Source organism: Lissotriton vulgaris, chromosome 1_1, assembly GCF_964263255.1.
Source record: "Lissotriton vulgaris chromosome 1_1, aLisVul1.2, whole genome shotgun sequence".
NCBI lineage: Eukaryota > Metazoa > Chordata > Amphibia > Caudata > Salamandridae > Lissotriton > Lissotriton vulgaris.
This window is the reverse complement of record NC_141685.1, coordinates 379,221,256-379,239,540: the sequence shown is the minus strand read 5'-3', so window position 1 is coordinate 379,239,540 and position 18,285 is coordinate 379,221,256. Positions and strand designations below refer to the sequence as shown.

The following is an 18,285-nucleotide window of genomic DNA, read 5'->3' as shown; positions in this document are numbered from 1 at the left end:
CGCCTATTTTCATGTGCCAATTATCCATCGACATCGGCAATACTTGAGGTTCAAGGTGGGTCCCGTTCACTATCAGTTCAGAGTCCTACCTTTTGGCCTACGATCAGCACCTCGTGTCTTCACGAAAGTTCTGGCTCCGGTCATGGCTCATCTGCGTCTTCAGGGAGTTCAGATTTTTCCTTATCTGGACGATTGTCTTCTGAAATCCCAATCTTCGCAACAGCTGGCTCACGACACACGTTTATGCCAACAAATGTTCAAGGCTCTAGGGTTAACCATCAATGTGGAGAAGTCACACTTCACTCCGCTACGAAGAAGAAACTTCCTCGGAGCAATCCTAGACACAAACTTATCAAAAGCCTTCATCTCCCTCGAACGACATCAGAAGATAATTCGTCTGGTCTCAATCATCAGGTCAAAACAGTCAGTTTCTGTGCGAATGTTAAAGTAGTTTCTGGGGATGGCATCATCTTGTATCGCACTGATCCCAAATTGCAGGTTACGTACCCGTCCTATACAGGAGGAATTGGACCTGCAATGGCGTCAAGTGTCGGGGTCGTTCAACGATCAGGTGACGGTCACACCCCGCATGAAGACCAGTTTGCTCTGGTGGGAACAACCAGCCAATCTAGACGAAGGGGTGTCTTTCCTAGTCAAGTCTCCGGATCTGGCGTTGACTACGGATGCGTCCATGGAGGGCTGGGGCGCTCATCTCCTGGACCTTTCCATCAAGGGCAAATGGACGGCGACACAACGAACCTGTCATATCAATCGGCTGGAGTTGATGGCAATCTTCCTAGCGCTCAAATCATTCTTGCCCGTAGTGCAGGGGGAGTCGGTGCTGGTTCAAACAGACAACACCACCAGCATGCACTACATGAACAAACAGGGCGGCACAAGATTTCAGCCACTGTCTCGTCTAGCTCAAAGGATTTGGGATTGGGCACTTTGTCACCAAATTTCTTTGACGGCAGTCCATCTGCCGGGGGTATCCAACATCCTTGCAGATTCCCTGAGCAGGTCCGCGTCATCCACTCACGAGTGGGAGTTACATCAACCGACTCTAGACCTCGTGTTCCGCCGTTGGGTTCGTCCCAGGATAGACCTTTTTGCAACCCCAGTGAATCGGAAGTGCCAATCTTTCGCAAGTTGGCATCCTCATCCAGAGTCCAGCGGAAATGCCCTACTCCTAGATTGGAGCGGACTGTTTGCTTATGCATTTCCACCGATCCCGTTGGTGCCGAGGACGTTGTGGAAGATGCGCAGGCAACCCTGCCGCTTAATACTGATCGCCCCGCGTTGGCCCGGACAGGCATGGTTTTCGGAACTGCTTCTGCTGTCACAATGCACACCCATTCATCTGCATCCACGTCCAGACCTCCTGACGATGGACGACGGTCAAATTTGCCATCCAGACCCATCCACGCTTCAATTATCGGCATGGAACCTGAGTACGTTGAATTTGCCACCTTAAATATGCCCCAAGAATGCAGAGACATTCTAGCGTCTGCTAGAGCTCCATCAACCATCAAGACATATAAGCTAAAGTGGAAGTGTTTTTGTCATTGGTGCGCTGCATCCAATATCCACCCAATTGACTCAACTCCAGAGCAGCTTTTTCCTTTCTTTCTGAGCCTTGCTCAGTCTGGTCTCTCTCATGCCACCTTGAGAGTTTTTCTGGCGGCTATCTCACGCTACCGGCATGATGGCTCAACGTCTCTCTGTTCGCCGAGAATCATCCGGCAGTTCTTTAAAGGACTTTTCAGGAAGTTTCCTCCGATAAGGCGCCGCCCTCCGGCATGGCACCTCAACGTGGTATTGTCACAGCTTATGAAGCCTCCATTTGAACCGATCCACAGAGCACACATCAAGTATCTTACCTGGAAGGTTGCTTTACTTTTGGCTTTAACATCGTCTCGTCGTGTAAGTGACCTTCACGCTTTCACGATCAAGCCTCCGTATTTACAGTTTAAACCCGATGGAGTGTCACTTCGTACCAATCCTTCTTTTTTGCCGAAAGTACCTACTGACTTCCATTTGAACGAACCTGTCTTATAAAAACTTTTTTCCCGGATCCAAAATCTCCGGCAGAACAACGACTACATTCTTTAGACATCAAGCGTTGTCTGAAATTCTACATTTCAAGGACCACCCTTTTCCGTAAATCCGATCAACTGTTTGTAGCATATGGACAGATGCGGAAGGGGCATTCAGTGACGAAACAGACAGTTGCAAGATGGTTCTCAACAGCCATATCCTTTTGTCACCAGCAAGCTGGGAAGCCTTTACAACGTCCAGTGAAGGCACATTCAACGAGAGCGATGGCGTCATCCACCGCTTTGTTTGCTGGGGTGCCTCTACACCAGATTTGTCGGGCAGCGACATGGTCCAGCAGGCACACCTTTACCAGACATTACTGTTTGGAAGCTATCAACGAAGCGGATACCGCAGTGGGGCAAGCAGTGCTTCGTCATCTTTTTAAATAAGGCGAGCCTCTGTTCCCTCCTCCTTTTCCTTTTGAGATTGCTATATGCTTTTAAGCCATATGTTCTTGTTTTCAAGTTTTAAGAATTCTGCAATCTCAGCTTCTAGGAGGTTACTGCTATCTATTCTATTCAAGAATGTGAATCTATGAAAGACACCCCTAATCAGGGGTGTGGAATTTTATAAAATATCTTCTTGTCCAAAGGACAAAATGTTTAAGAAATCTTCTTGTCCTGTAAAAAAATCAACTTGTCCCATTTGGTACCAAACAATGAAGTTTCAATGTATGACCCCATTCTCATGTAAGAGCTTGGATAGCAGCCTTTCTGATTATGCCAGGGCTCATTTTACTATATTATTAGAGACAACGATCCCCAAGATGGGAAATATAAGAACATATCCACAAAACTGCAATCAGCGTTTGGTGTTCTATTGTCCCAATTGAACTTTTTTTCATGTATTTACTTCCATACTAATATAATAAAGAGAGAGAACCCAAACCTTTGAGGCGGGTAATCTCAGGAACCACAGTGCCAATCAAAACACCCAATACAGCATTGGAAATGTCAGGGTAGGCAGATGGACATAGGGTATGTACCAGCAAAACATATACTTTAGAAGGGCAAAGTACGTTGTTTGACAAAGTAGTCCCTTGGAAGTAGCCCCCTCATTTTTTTAAAAGTAGTTTTACGTTGATTTGCCTTTATTTTGTTTTTAAAATATTGACATGCACCAAAGCTGATGTATTAAATGATTCCTTAGTGCAATGGTAGTTAATGTTTTCAAACTCTACATTGTAGCTTTCTGCACACTACAACCATTTTTAAGTTGCAAATATTTTGCTCTCCTAATCCCTTTTTCAAGGAGCACATTGTTTGGGGTACATTGTCCGTTTTCAAAATAAAATCTCCAATATTGCTTCCATTCTTCTTTATACACTTGCACATTATAAAGGAGTCTTCTGGAAGCTATACACATAGCCACAACTTGTAAATGTTGCAGACAATGCACACTTGCTTTTATTGGATCCCCTGTCAGTAATGCAAGCTGAGATTCCTGCTGACTGTGTTTGAATATATCTGACTTGAATTCTCTGCTCGACCTAACTTTAATGCAATTGACGCATGACCATGTTACACAACTTTGTTTTAAACATTAGCATCCCGACAAGCCGAATAAACTGTGGGCGACCATACATCTAGCAAGCAAATGCAAATTTGTCATTATATTATTTCCCTGAGAAACTACCAATTTGTTTCAGAGTCGATGGGGGGATTTGACGAAGCCAGCAAGAAAAATGCATCCGTTAGAAAACCCCGAAGACAGGCCATTGAAAAAATATTAAGGTACTATGGTTACAGCAGGCACTGACTTGTCATTGAAGATGTTAAGAAGAAAGGTCATGCCTTCCACAGCAATTTACTTAGTTGCCTCTCCAAGTCATACCATGCAGACTTCATGCAAAGTAAAGCTCAAACTCCACACAGCTAATGTTCTGCATAGCTCCTGCACAACCCACGGGCATGACACACCTCATCTCTAGAACAACTTGTATCCTCTGTAGCGCAGCTCATACACTTTACACCGTCTATTTAACAATTCCCTCATGCACTATCCCTTACCCTTACATGAATGATGCACAGCACTGTTCATACCTATTTTACAGCTCATGTCCTGCACAGGTCACTGTAAAGATAATATGCAGTGTAGCTCAGGTACCATGTGGATCACATGAAAGACATAGTTGAGCCTTGCATTACCATTGTTCCTAGCATCTTCAGTATAGTGCACAAATCAAGGTATGCACAGCCCATGCTTGCACAGCTTATTCCATTTTGACAGGTAGTATCCTCTACGTGCTGAGGGATGCGAAGATGGGGTTCTTATTAAAAAAAAAGGAGATTATGGTGTGTGATTTAGTCATATTCTGCTACTAAGTAAAAGGAACAGCCCTTTGATGGTTTTATTCAAGGGAGTAGCCAGAAAGTTAAAATACCCCCCACTTTGACCAATGCTCTGACAGCACCAAGTAAGTGATGTAAGTGAGCTCATACCTCCTTAAAACTCCTTTGTCACTTCCATCCAAGCATCTGTCTGCTCATGTCCACCATTTCACCTTTACATTCAGTCATTCATTGTATCATTCATTCTTTCTTCCCATTCAATCCATCAGCCATTCCATACATCTACCCATCTGTTCACCCATCCACTATCTATGCACGCACCCAGCCACTATCTATGCACGCATCCATCCACCCATGCATCCATCATTTGACTTACCCTTCAAACAATAACGCCTTTCAACCATCAATTGTTCCTTTTGCCATTCATTTATTCATCCATCCTCTCAAATTTTAATTTACTTTGCCATACATCCATCCTCTCAGATTTTCATTTACTTTGCTATACACCCATCCTTTCAGATTTTATATTACTAGAAATCCTTTTATCCATTCCAACTTTTATTTACTCTGCCATCATTTTATCCACTGATCGATCGATCCATCCATCGTTTCACACACCCATCCACCCTTTCACCCAACCATCCATTCATCCTTTTATCCACTCGTCCATCCATCCTTTCATCCACCCATACATTCACCCACTCATCTATCCTTTGCCCCTCTTCCATCCTTCTCTCCCTTTTCTAGCAACCCATCTTCTATTTTCTTTTAGTTAATCATCTCTTATCTGCCTAGTTGTAGATGAGGCCCATAAAAAACTCACCTCTGCTGTAGCTGCTATAGGGAGGGGTTCACTATGCCCCAGGTTTATTGGTGGGGGGCCCTTAATCAGTAGATTTAGCTTTAGAACCGCACGAGCTTTCAATTCACTAAAACATTAAAAAGTGTTGTCAAAATCCTATAAAATAATGCACCCTTGGTCACAAACACACGCACAAATAGGGTTAGAGTGGTATTTTATCAGAGTCCAGTCCACTAGGTAAGAGAGGCAGCAACAGCGTGTTAAAAATATAAATATAAATGCTTAAGTTGCATTTGTAAAGATGAATTTTCCATAACCTTAATGTTAGAATATTGTGCAAGGCCCTACATCAAAAAGTGGATTTTGACAACACTTTTTTGATGTGGGGCTGGGCACAATATTTTGTTGCCCGTCATAGTTTACAGAAAATTCAACTTTACAAATGCAACTTTATCATTTATATGTTACTACGCTTTTGCGGCCTCTTACCTTGTGGGCTGAGAATGATCTGATAATAGCTCCGATCACAGTAATATTATAGTCAGTATTGGGGAGCAGCCGTGATCTCGACAGCTGGTGGTGATAGGCCGTGTGCTTTACACCAAAGGCACAAGGGCAATGACCTCTGAATGATGGGGCCACGAGGCAGGTTTTGGGGAGTGCAGAGAATTGGAAACACAGGATTATTGTGAAATGAAGTACTTGTGCATTCTGCTTACAAGCAACGGTGACTGGCCTAAATGCTTTCAGCGTGCAGTTGTGAGTTACAGCCTGCACTCTGAATGAAATCGTGTAAGCAGAGGGTTTTTTTCCTTTTCCAAAAGCGTATGGCAGGCCTGCCCCGCAACGTTCAAAGAGATGTCAGTGAGTGCCTTGCGCTGTGCGCAGAAAGGAGGGAAGCACTTCTGGGTATTGTCAGTGAATCAAAGGATTATTAAATCGTAGAAAGTTATGCCAATAAACGCAGCACGCATTTGGAAGCAGGTTAGAAAGATTTTGCCAGTTCTTTTCTGGGAAAGGTTTCTGCTGCAGGAAGTGGAGCCTACTTGTCCGACGGACAATAAAAACATAATTACTTGTTGTCCCTGTCAGCAAACAATATGTCCTGGGCGTCGGGCGATATGAATTCCCCACCCCTGCCCCTAATACTGGAGAAGAACAATTGTTACTTACCTGTGAACAGGTCGTTCTCCAGTATTGGTGTCTTTCATAGATTCACATGCGACCCTCCCTCCTCCCCTCAGAGGCTCTTTTCTCCTCATACGCTCTTATTACTTGTGCTACGAAAATCTGAGGGCTTGAGCTTCTGAGGAGAAGGTTCTAGAGGGTGCTTGAGCCTGATTGGCTGCAGTTTGGACTAAAATAATGACTCTGATATGTTGCAAATGAGTTTTCTCTCTCTAATGCATTCCTATGTAGGAACCATTGTTGAGGGTTTTCAGTGTATATTATATCTGTTTTATTATGTATTATGTTATTGCATATATATATATATATATATATTAGCATTATTGCTATTTTATGTACCATGGGACTCCCACTTCAACGACGGGGAATATTCAAGCATGTGAATCTATGAAAGACACCAATACTTGAGAACCACCTGTTTACAGGTAAGTAACAATGGTTCTTATTCCTGGCAAACAGCTTAAACATCCACAGAGCTCAGAAGTCTCTCTTTCAGTGTTCAACAAAACTTTTGAGTTCTCACCATTAACATCTTCAATAGAAAATGCTACATCAAAATCTGTACAAATATTAGCAATATCCAGCGTGTCAGATAACGGTAGCCGAGACATGTAATCAGCATGTACATTAAGACGACCAGGAACACATTCGACCACACACTGAAACTCTTGTAATTTAGCAGCTAGACGTGCTAAACGTGCAGTCAAAGTTCTACCGCCAACAGCTGCTAGCATATTAATTAATGGCTTGTGATCAGTTCGCAAACAAAACTTAGTACCCCATAAAAACTGTCTTAAGTGTTGCACAGCCCACGTACAAGCTAATAATTCTTTTTCGCTGGTGGAATAGTTATATTCAGCACCACGAAGAGTTCTTGAAGCGTATGAGACTACATTCTCTTCACCCATGATGCTTTGCATTAGTACAGAACCCAAACCAACATTGCTAGCATTAACTGATACAATGCAATCTTTACCAATTTCAAATGGTTGTAGAAAAGGAGCATTCACAATTTCCTTTTTAAGCAAATCAAATGAACACTGTTTTCCCTTGTTCCAAGCAAATTTTACATTTTTCTTTAGTAAAGATCTCAAAGGATGAACTTTGGAAGAATAGTCTTGTACAAATTTGCTATAGAATTCAGTGAGACCAAGAAATAATACAAGTTGTTCCTTAGTTGATGGAGCTGGGGCATTGGAAATACTCGGAATGTGATTAAATTTGGGCTTGATACCTTGGGAAGAAATTTCATGACCGAGATACTCCACTTTACTTTGTCTAAATTTACACTTAGAGAATTTCAAAGTCAAACCTTTTTCCTGTACACATTGTAATACTTTATCTAAATTGTTATCATGGTCTTCATAGTCTTTTCCAAAAATTAAAATATCATCCTGGAAGGCGATAGCACCATCACATCCTTCCAGAACTTCCTTCATGAGTCTTTGGAAAACAGACGCTGCACTGGCTTGGCCAAATGGCATGCGGCGATACTGAAACATACCTTCAGGAGTGATAAAGGTAGTTAAAAATGTTGATTCCTCATGCAAGACCACCTGGTGATATGCGCTAGCAAGGTCTATTGTGGAAAATATACAAGCACCAGAAAGTGTGGAAATTAATTCATGAATATGGGGTAAAGGGTGCCTGTCAATCCAAATTTCTTTATTTAAGCTACGAAGGTCCACACATAAACGAAGTTCGCCGTTGCTTTTAAGGGACAAAACTACTGGAGAAACCCAGGGAGAAGATTCTGTAGGTTCAATTATTTTTTTGATACTAGATCAGACAGAATTAATTTCAGTTTGTCCCGGTAAGCCAATGGTACAATCCTAACCCTATGTCGGACAGGAACTGCACCCTCCTTGAGAATAATTTTATGTTGGAAATTAACAAACTCCCCTAAATTTTCGGTGAAAATTGAAGGAAACTTATTTCTTACTTTACTTGTAAACTCATCTTTCTCAGGAGACCCAACATACACAGGTGGAGATGCATTAGGATCAAGCTTAATGCCCATTTCATGTTGATGCGGCCAACCAAGGATAGATACTCCTTTGGTTGCAACGTAAACCTTCCCTCTGGTTGTCCTGTCCTCAAACTTAAGATCAGCCCACATAAACACATCAAGGTCAATTTTACGACCAGTATAACCACCTGGTTGAACATCAGGTGGTAATAATTTAGTTGTATTTCAAATTTTTTTTAATAGATTCCTACCTATAATAGTGTACCAAGCGCATGAATCAATTAACATAGGGATTTCTTTACCATTTACGAAAATATTACCACTTGGAAAACTTTTACACTCGGTATCCCCAATACACAGTAAACTGTTGATTTCTGTCGCTTGTTCAGAGTCTTCGCTTTCTTCAAATGCCACTAAATTAACTTTTTGCGAAGATCTACACATTTTGTTAAAATGTTCCCGCTTCTTGCATTTAATGCAAATTTTATTTCACGCAGGACATCCTCTGTAGCTTCCTACATGGTCAGTACCGCTACATCTATAACAAACTATTTGAGGTTTTTTCCCAAAAGACTTATTATCCTTTCCAAAATTCTCTTTATTATAATGTAGTTTATTGCTGACAAACAGCTTAAACATCCACAGAGCTCTTAAACATCCACAGAGCTCAGAAGTCTCTCTCTGTGTTCAACTCCCAGATACAGAATGTTCAGGCACAGAGGAAACATAACAATTCTAAATGGACTACTAACATAGAATACTACATACAGTTTTAATGATAAGAGTATATAGCGCACAAATGATAAAGTGGGGAAACTGGGTTTCTGCGAATATTTGTCACTGGCACATCACCATGCAAAGTGTCTTGCTTTTGTTTTGACCCTAATAACACATTTGTTTCTGTTGCACTTTAGAATTAGAAAAGTGCTTAATTTTGGCTTTTCTTTTGTTTATTTTGAAAAAGTTGTACAGTTCATTATTATGTATGTAAATGCTGTTGTGTGTTGGAAGAAAACGACATGCTACCGCCTTTCCATTCACACCTGCCATATGTTTATATTGTTCACTTCAAAAAATCCTCACACGTTTCAGTAAAAGCAAGAAAAGTAAACACCAGTCTTCATATTAAAAGAATAAACAGCAATTTGTCAGAATACTAGACTGACATTTGACCTCCTTCTTTGAACACAGCAAATGTGACAAAATACAAATAAAATATACGGTCATCTTTTTTTTTTTTTTTTAAATTTTTGAAAACCTTTATTTCACAAGAGCACACAGCTATTTAGCCTAACATCCCGGAGGCAAGGCAGCATAGTAAGCAAAGCATAATAGTGCAAATCAATAACGTCAGGAAATTATAGGTTTATTTTATGATTTTATAACAACAAGAAGGAAAAAGACGCCAACTGGCGCCGGAAAATGGCAATGGGATGAAGAGTGCAGCAAGGAGTAGGAAGCCGGGAGGAGAAAGAGAACAGCAGCTCAGAGATATAGAAGAGTGGAGGAGGATAGGAGGGGGGAGGAAAAACAGGATCAATCAGTTATCGTAAACAGTCGGTGTCATAGGTCACAGTGACAAATGTTCATCCAATGAAACGGGCTCGGGTGGCAGACACACATCCCCACGGTAGGAATTCAAGGCACCCCACACCTTGTTCCATTTGTTAGGTTTACCCCTGGCAACTTAGACAGTCTTCTCCCGGAACATACACCAATCCATGTTGGCTTTCCATTGTATCACAAGGGGTGCCGTAATGGCACCCCACCTCTGAGCAATGTCTCTCTTGGCCACCATGTTGCCTAGGGTCCCCCACTGGGTCTGGGCCGTGTTGTGATCTGTCGGCTCCCAAATGTTGAGGAGACACCTACGCGCCTCAGCCGCAATCTCCACTCCCGACACTTCACTCATGACCCTGTGAATTCTGCTCCAGTAGGAAGCTATGGCGGGGCATTCCCACAAGATGTGCAAGAAGGTTGCGAGGGCGCCACAGCCTCGACGACAAAGTCCGTCGGGCGAATAACCCATGTGTATAAGGCGGGGGCCAGTAACGTATACCCTGTGAAGGATTTTAAATTGGACCAATCGAAGTCGAGAAGAGATGGCAACCTCCTTAGGGGAGGACACTGCATTCTGCCAGTCCTCCTCGTCGATTTCCAGGCCATCCGCCACCCACTGGTCGCGCAACCCAAGGAGAAGGTCAGTGCGGACATTAATTAGCTTTTTGTAGGATAGTGAAATAGCGCTGTCGGGCATGTGGCCGTCCAGCACTCTGTCCTCCAGCGGTGAGCTCTCAGGGACAGCCTCCCCGGGGGGCATAGCAGAAAGCAAAGCGTGTCTCAGCTGGGCATACCAGAAGAACTCCGAGGCACCCAGCTGGTACTCAGCCTGCAACTGAGGGAAGGTCTTGATAGTCCCTTTGGAAATCATGTCACCAACTCTAGAGATGCCAATGAGGTCCCATTTGTCAAAGCCCTTGGTGTGCCATAGTCTGCCCAACATGTCGGATTCATACAAAGGAGTGAAGCTGGTCAGTCTGCCCCGCCATCCCTGCACCTTGGTGATCGTGCGCCAAATAGAGACTGCCGTACTCGTAGGACCAGACAGACGCCAGTCAAGGGATCTGGAGTACAGGGCTCGGTAGTAGTTACCACCACCCATGAGCCACCTGTCCATGGCATAGCCGGGGCTATTAACCGGGCCATAAAACCCATGATTGAGGGCTGCAAGCTGGGAGGCCCAGTAATACCTACGTACATCCGGCAGCGCTATGCCCCCGTCGTACCACGGGAGCGTAAGCTTCGTGATCGCCACCCGGGGGCGGCCATCCCAGAGCAGGGCCCGCTGGAGACCCTCAATTTCTCTAAAATAACGGGCAGGTATCGGGTCTTGGGTGTTTTGTAAGGCGTAGAGGAACCTGGGCAAGGACATCATTTTAAACAGGGCCGCTCGGCCAAGCAGGGAGAGCGGGAGCTTACGCCAGCCCTCCACATCGCGTCGAAGACGCTGTAGTGGGGGGAGTAAGTTCTGGTCGTATCGGACCTTCGGGTTCCCAGAGATGTAGATCCCTAGGTACTTGAAGCCCTGTGTGGCCACCTGAATGTTACAGCCTCTAGGGAGGCTCGGTGTGTCCCCTTTCAAGACGTAGAGGGAGGACTTGGCCCAGTTGATAATCAGGCCAGAGTATCTCCCAAAGTGTCTGAGAACATCACAGGCAACAATGAGAGACTTGTACGGGGATGTCAGGTATAAGAGGATGTCGTCAGCGTACAGGGAGATACGGTCCTCGAAGTCAGGTGCCCAGGTGATACCATGGAGGTCGGGGTGGAATCGCAGCGTGGCCGCAAGAGGCTCAAGAGCCAGAGCAAAAAGGAGAGGTGACAAGGGGCAGCCCTGCCTGGTGCCTCTGTGAAGGACAAAGGACGTCGACAGACGGCCGTTAACGGATACATTAGCCATTGGGCTAGCGTATAGGAGTTTTACCCAGCTAAGGAAGACCGGGCCAAAGCCGAGCTTAGCTAACACTGCCCAGAGGTAGTTCCACTCGATGGAGTCAAACGCCATAGTGGCATCAAGGGATGCCAGCACTGCTGGCTCCGCAAGAGTGTGCACCCTGGCCAGGGCGCCGTGGAGTCGCCTCAAATTAAGAGCAGTGTTGCGGTGCGGAATGAAGCCCGACTGGTCCGGGTGCACCAAATCGCCAATGACCCCAACCAGTCGGTTGGCAAGCAATTTGGCGAGGACCTTGGGTTCGGTGTTCAGGAGGGAAATAGGCTGATATGACCGACACACATCTCTCGGTTTACCGTCCTTGTGGATGACCACAATAGTGGCCATCCCCTGGTCAAGGGGAAGAATGCCGGCATCTCGCGCCTCCAGGAACATATTACGGAGGTGCGGGGAGACCACATCGGGTCGTATCTTGTAGAGCTCAGCCGGGATGCCGTTGGGACCCGGCGCCTTGCCAGATCTCAGGGAGCGGATCGCGAGGGCAATCTCATCGGCAGATATGTCTCTATCCAGATCATCGCGGTCCGCCTCAGAGAGACAGGGAAGATCCACTGTCGAGAGAAGCTCTGCCGAGTCAGCCTCGGAGCAGTCAGAAGTGGATGTGTAAACACCCCTGAAGTAGTCGGCGAAGGACTCGGCAATGGCGTTGGGGTCAGTAACAGGGTTCCCGTCTGCCCCCAGGATCTCAGGTACCACCCGACTGGCCAACTCCCTTCTGTCTAACCAGGCCAACAGCTTGCCGGCCTTGTCTCCTACATCGTAAATACGGCCCTGCTGTTCCCTTGCCAGGGTCTGGGCGGCATTCGTAGCAAGATCTCGGTATTCCAATTGCTTTAGGGAGAGCGCATGTAGGAGGTCTGGATCAGGTTCGGGGTCCAGCTGGGCGTCGAGGTTTAGGATCTCTTCCTCGATACAAAGTAGGTCGGCATCTCTATTCCTACGGGCCTCCGCTATTAAGGAGAATGCCTCGCCCCTCAGAACGGCCTTAAATGCCTCCCACAGGGTCGCGGCCGACCCAACTGAACCCTCGTTTTCGGAGAAGTAAAGGTCAATAGCCTTGGCCAGAAGAGCGCGGGTCTTCTGGTTCCGAAAGTACCAGGGATTGACCGTTGCCGGTCGATCCGAAGGGGGGATGTCGAAGTCAAAGGAGACCAGGAGCGGCGAGTGGTCAGAGACTCCTCGCGCCAAGAAGCGGGCTTCGGACACGGCCGTAGCGTGAGCTGCCAAGGTAAGAATGTAGTCTATACGGGACAGGCTACCATGCGCACTGGACAGGAAGGAGAACTGACGAAGTGTGGGGTGGAGGAGTCTCCAGCTATCTACAAGGCCCATTGATTCTATGAACGAGGGCAACCACAACTGGGAGTGGCGAAGGTCCCTTGACGGATGTCGGTCCAGGGAGCCAGAGCAGACCGAATTGAATTCACCCCCCACAATCAGCAAGCCGTCAGGCAGAGCTAAAATGGCGCCACCAAGGTCCTGGAACGTACTGGTCTGTAGGCCAGGCGGGACGTAAACCGAAAGTAGGATGAGGGCCCGCCCCTCCCACCGCCCAGCCACCGCTGCATAGCGCCCTCTGTCGTCTATCGTGGTGACGTCAATCTCCAACGGAAGGGATGTCCGGATGAGGACGCCCGCCCCCCGAGAGCCCGAAGAGAACCCAGAGTGTGCCACCATTTTGTACCCTTTGCGATTGAGCGCTTTACATGAGTTCCCAATAAAGTGTGTTTCCTGTAGAAAAACCACATCAGGCATGTGACGTTTGAGCATTTGAAGCACAATCCCCCGTTTGATCCGGTCACCCAACCCATTGACATTCCAACTGATCACTTTTAATTTCCTACCCCCCATCATCGTGACTCCCTCCCCTGTCCGACCCAAAAAACCCTTGCAGAAACAAGAATGTAACAGTATACACAACCCATTGCCGAAAGAAAGAAAGCAGAAACACACTAAGAGACACTTGAACTTGACCCAGAACATCCCCTACCCTGCACCCCTGCATCAGACTAAAAAGCCCCCCCAACCAGCAGTGTGCCTGTCGCCCCATTAACTAGTCTACAAAAAGCCGCAAAAGGAGTGAGGATTCCCCACGGACACCCCCCGCCGCCCCCCATGAAACGACAGGAGATCCAATTACTATTACACTGGAAAGAGGACGATAGTCACAGATTGCAGGACCACCAACCGCCAATGTTCTCGTAGTAGAGCCTAGTCTCACAAATCAGATCCACCAGCAGCGCCCCTTTCGCTATCCTCCCGGCCGTCGCTACGATGTGGTAGGGTGTCAAGCCATTCGCTTACGTTGTCCGGAAAGTCAAAAAACAGAGCACGGCCATCATGTTCGATCCGAAGCTTGGCCGGGAACATCATCGAGTACTTGAGTCCCATGTCCCTCAGTCGCCGTTTCACTCCCGCGTAGCTCTGGCGTTGTCTCTGTACCGCCCTGGTAAAGTCAGGATAGAAGTGCACCTCAGAGTTCTGGTACTGCAGCGGTCCATGACTCCTGGACGCCTGTAAGATTGCGTCCCGATCCCTGAAGTTGAGGAACCTGGCAATGATGGGTCTTGGTGCCACGCCCGACTTCGGCGGGCCACCTGGCACCCGGTGTGCACGTTCCACCGAGAAGAATTTGCTCAACCCGGGGGGAGTAAGATGGTTCTGTATCAGGTCCTCAACGAACAGGTCCGCCGATGCCTCTTCTGACCCTTCCGGAACGCCAATGATGCGGACATTCTGTCGCCTGGCACGACCTTCATAGTCGTCCAGTCTCCTGGAGAATTGGTCAGAAGTGAGCCGTAGAGTCCGGACCTCGGTTTGCAGGTCCGAGACGTCGGTGGTGAGGCTTGAAGTTTTTAAGTCCAACGATTTCACCCGATCGTTGGTTTTACCCAGGTCGGCTCTGATAAGGGTGAGATCCACTGCCATTGTGCCCACTTTGTGAGTCAAAACCTCATGTTGCTTCTGTAATTCGGCTCGTATGCCCGAGATGGCCCCTATAATGTCACTGAGGGTAGGCTCGGTCCCATCAGGCGGGCCAGAGGAGAAGTCTTTATTTGAGGCCCCCGGTGCAGGCGAGATGCGTAGCTGAGCATATCTATCAATTCTGTTCTGCTGCACTTGGGACTTGCCACGGACGCCTTTGTTCGACGTCTTGTCCGGGTCGCCCTTGCCCGCCATGTTGGGTCCGATGAGGGTGAGGGGCCACCTCACCCAGCTCCGAGCCTTAGATGTGCGGCGCCGAGGTTGTAGGACAGATGTGTAGTCCAATCCAGTGGTAGGGGACACAGCAGTATCGATGATTCCGCCAGTGGGGATCACCACCCAGCACTACGCATCCCAGTCTTGCGGAGTGGCGGAGACCGAGGAGACAATGGCGCTTCCTTGGCAAGGGGTATCACTCGACGTAGCTCAGCGTAGGAACCTCCGATTCGGAAGCGGGAGGCAGGCTCCGCATCAGTGACCCGCCAGCAATCAGAATCCAGCTACGTGGAACAGGATTTCAAGCAGGATTATTGCGGAGGGTCCACGGAGCTCCGAGCTTACGCGGCCATCTTGTCCGCCTGCGAAGCTCCTCCCCTTCAATGTATACGGTCATCTTTAATGCTCCTTCTCCGTGGGGACTCCGGCATGGGTATTTAGATGCCCTCTCAGGGCGCAAGCGGCGGTTTTAGGTGGGGCCTCAACCACCTCTGGGCCCAGATGCATTGCACCGGCTGCACCACTGGAAGGTAAGCCCTGGTGTGGTCCCTATATCCAGGGTTTCCGTTCTCAGCAGTCAGCTGAGGTGTTAAATGGAATCCTGCTTGCTACTTTCCTTCCATTTTTCAAATCTTAGGACACAGCAGCCAGTCAAAAGTCTTAGAATCCTGGTAGACTACAGCGAGCTTACGAAAACTCTTAATTCTCCATTGATGCAATCCCATTTTAAACACATTGCTATATCTACAAATATATATAGATGTCTTTGACTTTCAGACGACTCTGGCTGTTTTGCAGCTTATTTCTGGGACTTGTGTGGCTCTTCCGACCCACAACGGGCTATCTTCGCATTGGCTGCGTCCAGTGCCTCCTGAAGTCTTCCTTACACAGCCTGTGTTGAGTCGCTGTGGAAGGTTGTATGCATTGCACCACTGCTGTGAACACGTTAGAGCTGTGCAGAGAGCGGTACGGCTGATCCCAGGGTTGCGACGAGGAGAAAGTGTTGTGTGGTCGAGGGTCAGTCGCACAAGTCGGCATGGTATGGGAGTAATGTAAGATATTTGCAGTTTTTAGCAGTGCACAGGCTCGGTGGCATTACCCATAACACTTTTGTATACAGTGGAAAGGGAACGTCGTGGCCAGAAGCGAGCAGGGCAGCGGTTTCCAAACCATCTCTTCACGCCCTGCTCTCCAATGCCGCCCCGCCTTTCTGGTTTCCTCATTCCTTGTTCCACCTCAGGAATAGGTTTGAAAGGCCCCACTGTTTCCATCCGACCCTAAAGTACCTTGCTGCGCTTTCTGTGGTCGTCCGTTTCTTCACACACCTCCCACCGAACAACGTCTTTCCGTCGGCGCTGCTGCGACACCACTGTCTGAGCCGCGCCTCGGGTTCAAAGCGCGAAAGAAGCGTCGTGACTTTTTGATGATCAAGAACTGTGCACGTTGTGACGCGTGAAGCGGCGCTCGCGCGGTGTGTGCTTTACTTGACAGGATCTGTCCTCAAGCCTCTGTTCTGCTCTGTTTCAGGACGCCATGGCCCCTGTGGTCGGGGAGCTGCAGCAGACCCTTCACAGCAGGATCGAAAACTACAAGATGGCCATCGGAAACGCGAGGGAGGCCGGAGACGCGTCCAAGGTCCGGCGGTTCGAGCGGGGCCTGAAGGTATGCACCCGTCATTCATTCATTCACTCACATGCTTTCTGGCTGTGCGTTCCCCGCGCACGTCCTACATCAGAAGTGTCCAGCGCAGGCCCAGGAGGGGCACGTCACTGAGACCTCGAGGCTAAACAGATGAGTTACATGTAGATGAAGGCTATCTAAATATATGTTATTTTCATATACTATAATGTTTACACGTTGGCTTGCATACTACTCACCCACCTGCTGAATCATATAGTTTGGCATACTCTCCTGGCCTCTTTTGTACACACGTCTTTCTCTGCGCAACTGCACAGTTTCTGGCACCTGAAGTAGGTCGGATGGCTCAATACGTTAATGCGCCTATTTAAGAAGCTGTGAGTAACCGGTAGGTCACGGGTTGGAATTGCAGCTGCGTTGACTCAAACTTTTATCTTTCAGAGTTGTATACATTAAGTGCCATTTGGTTGTGTAATGTTAACACCTGCAATTAATTCTGTTAACAAACTGTACTAATTGCAACCCTTGATGTGTAACTTCTTGATTCATAAGTATGTCATTTGTAAGGTTTGCGCCAGTTATTTCTCAGCATGTGCAGTTTTCCCGGGCCATGGGGAAGGCTTATAAGTTATAAATATAGCACTGGTAGTTTACAAGGTGTGTGCTGGTGCCTGCGTGCATTGTTTCAATGCCTGCTGTAAGAGTCTGTGTCGACTAAGGTATGTGTGTACGTGGATGATGAGTAAGAGGAATGCCCCGTGCCCTACTTCTGCTCCTCGTTTAAGACAGCCCGCATGTTTAGATGCAGATTTGATAATTTAGGTGTTTTTTCGTCTGGGACCATCGTAAACCTCTATTTAGTAAAACGCATTACAAGGGCATCTTTAGGTCTGACTTCACTGTGCATCTGTCTGCAGGGTCTTTTCTTGTCCTTCACTTAGAGTATACCTAGAGTGGGCCCTGGTTCTACCCAGAGCAGTATTACTCTCTCACCTCATGCTGGAGGCTGTTTGGTGCCCCATTCTACCCTCCAGGTCTAGGAAGTCTGTCTGACTTCACAGTGCATCTGTCTGCAGGGTCTTTTGTTTCCAACGCTTTCAAGTATTACTCTCTTACCTCATGCTGGTGGCTGTTTGGTGCATCATTCTTCCCTCTTTGAACTCTCTTTTACATATGAAAAGTACACTCGGTCATTACATTGTCACATTCAGTTCTTTACCCTCAGATGCATTCAATCCAGAAAGCAATGTTTTTTTGCATTTTTTTCCGCATTTTCTCAGCATTGGCAAAGCCATTAGGGGTGGCTTTAACATGCTCAACAGTATTTATGCACAGTGGCAGGTTCTCCACGAGTGCGGGGAGGGTCGCCCCTCCCCCCGCCTGCTGCCAGCCATGTAGGAAAAATAAAATGGCAATTTAAAGCATTGCCGTTTTATTTTTATGAAGTGCGCACTGCAGCACCAGTCGACCTACAGCCCAGAATCTTATGGGGCGTATCCTCTGCTGCCGATTGGCAGCAAAGGACAGAAGCAGTGGTTGGCTGGATGCTACAAAGTGCGCTTGTCACTTAGTCTTGCATCTGTCAAAG

The 18,285-nt window shown here is 47.1% G+C and overlaps 1 protein-coding gene across 1 annotated transcript in view; it reads left to right on the top strand.

The window, feature by feature from the left end:
• CC2D1B (coiled-coil and C2 domain containing 1B) overlaps positions 1-18,285 on the top strand; it is a 555,234-nt gene that overhangs the window by 108,217 nt on the left and 428,732 nt on the right. The window contains exon 6 of the mRNA XM_086925080.1: positions 16,587-16,721. Coding sequence (XP_086781206.1) covers positions 16,587-16,721 — 135 coding nt within the window. The remainder of the gene's footprint in view (positions 1-16,586; positions 16,722-18,285) is intronic.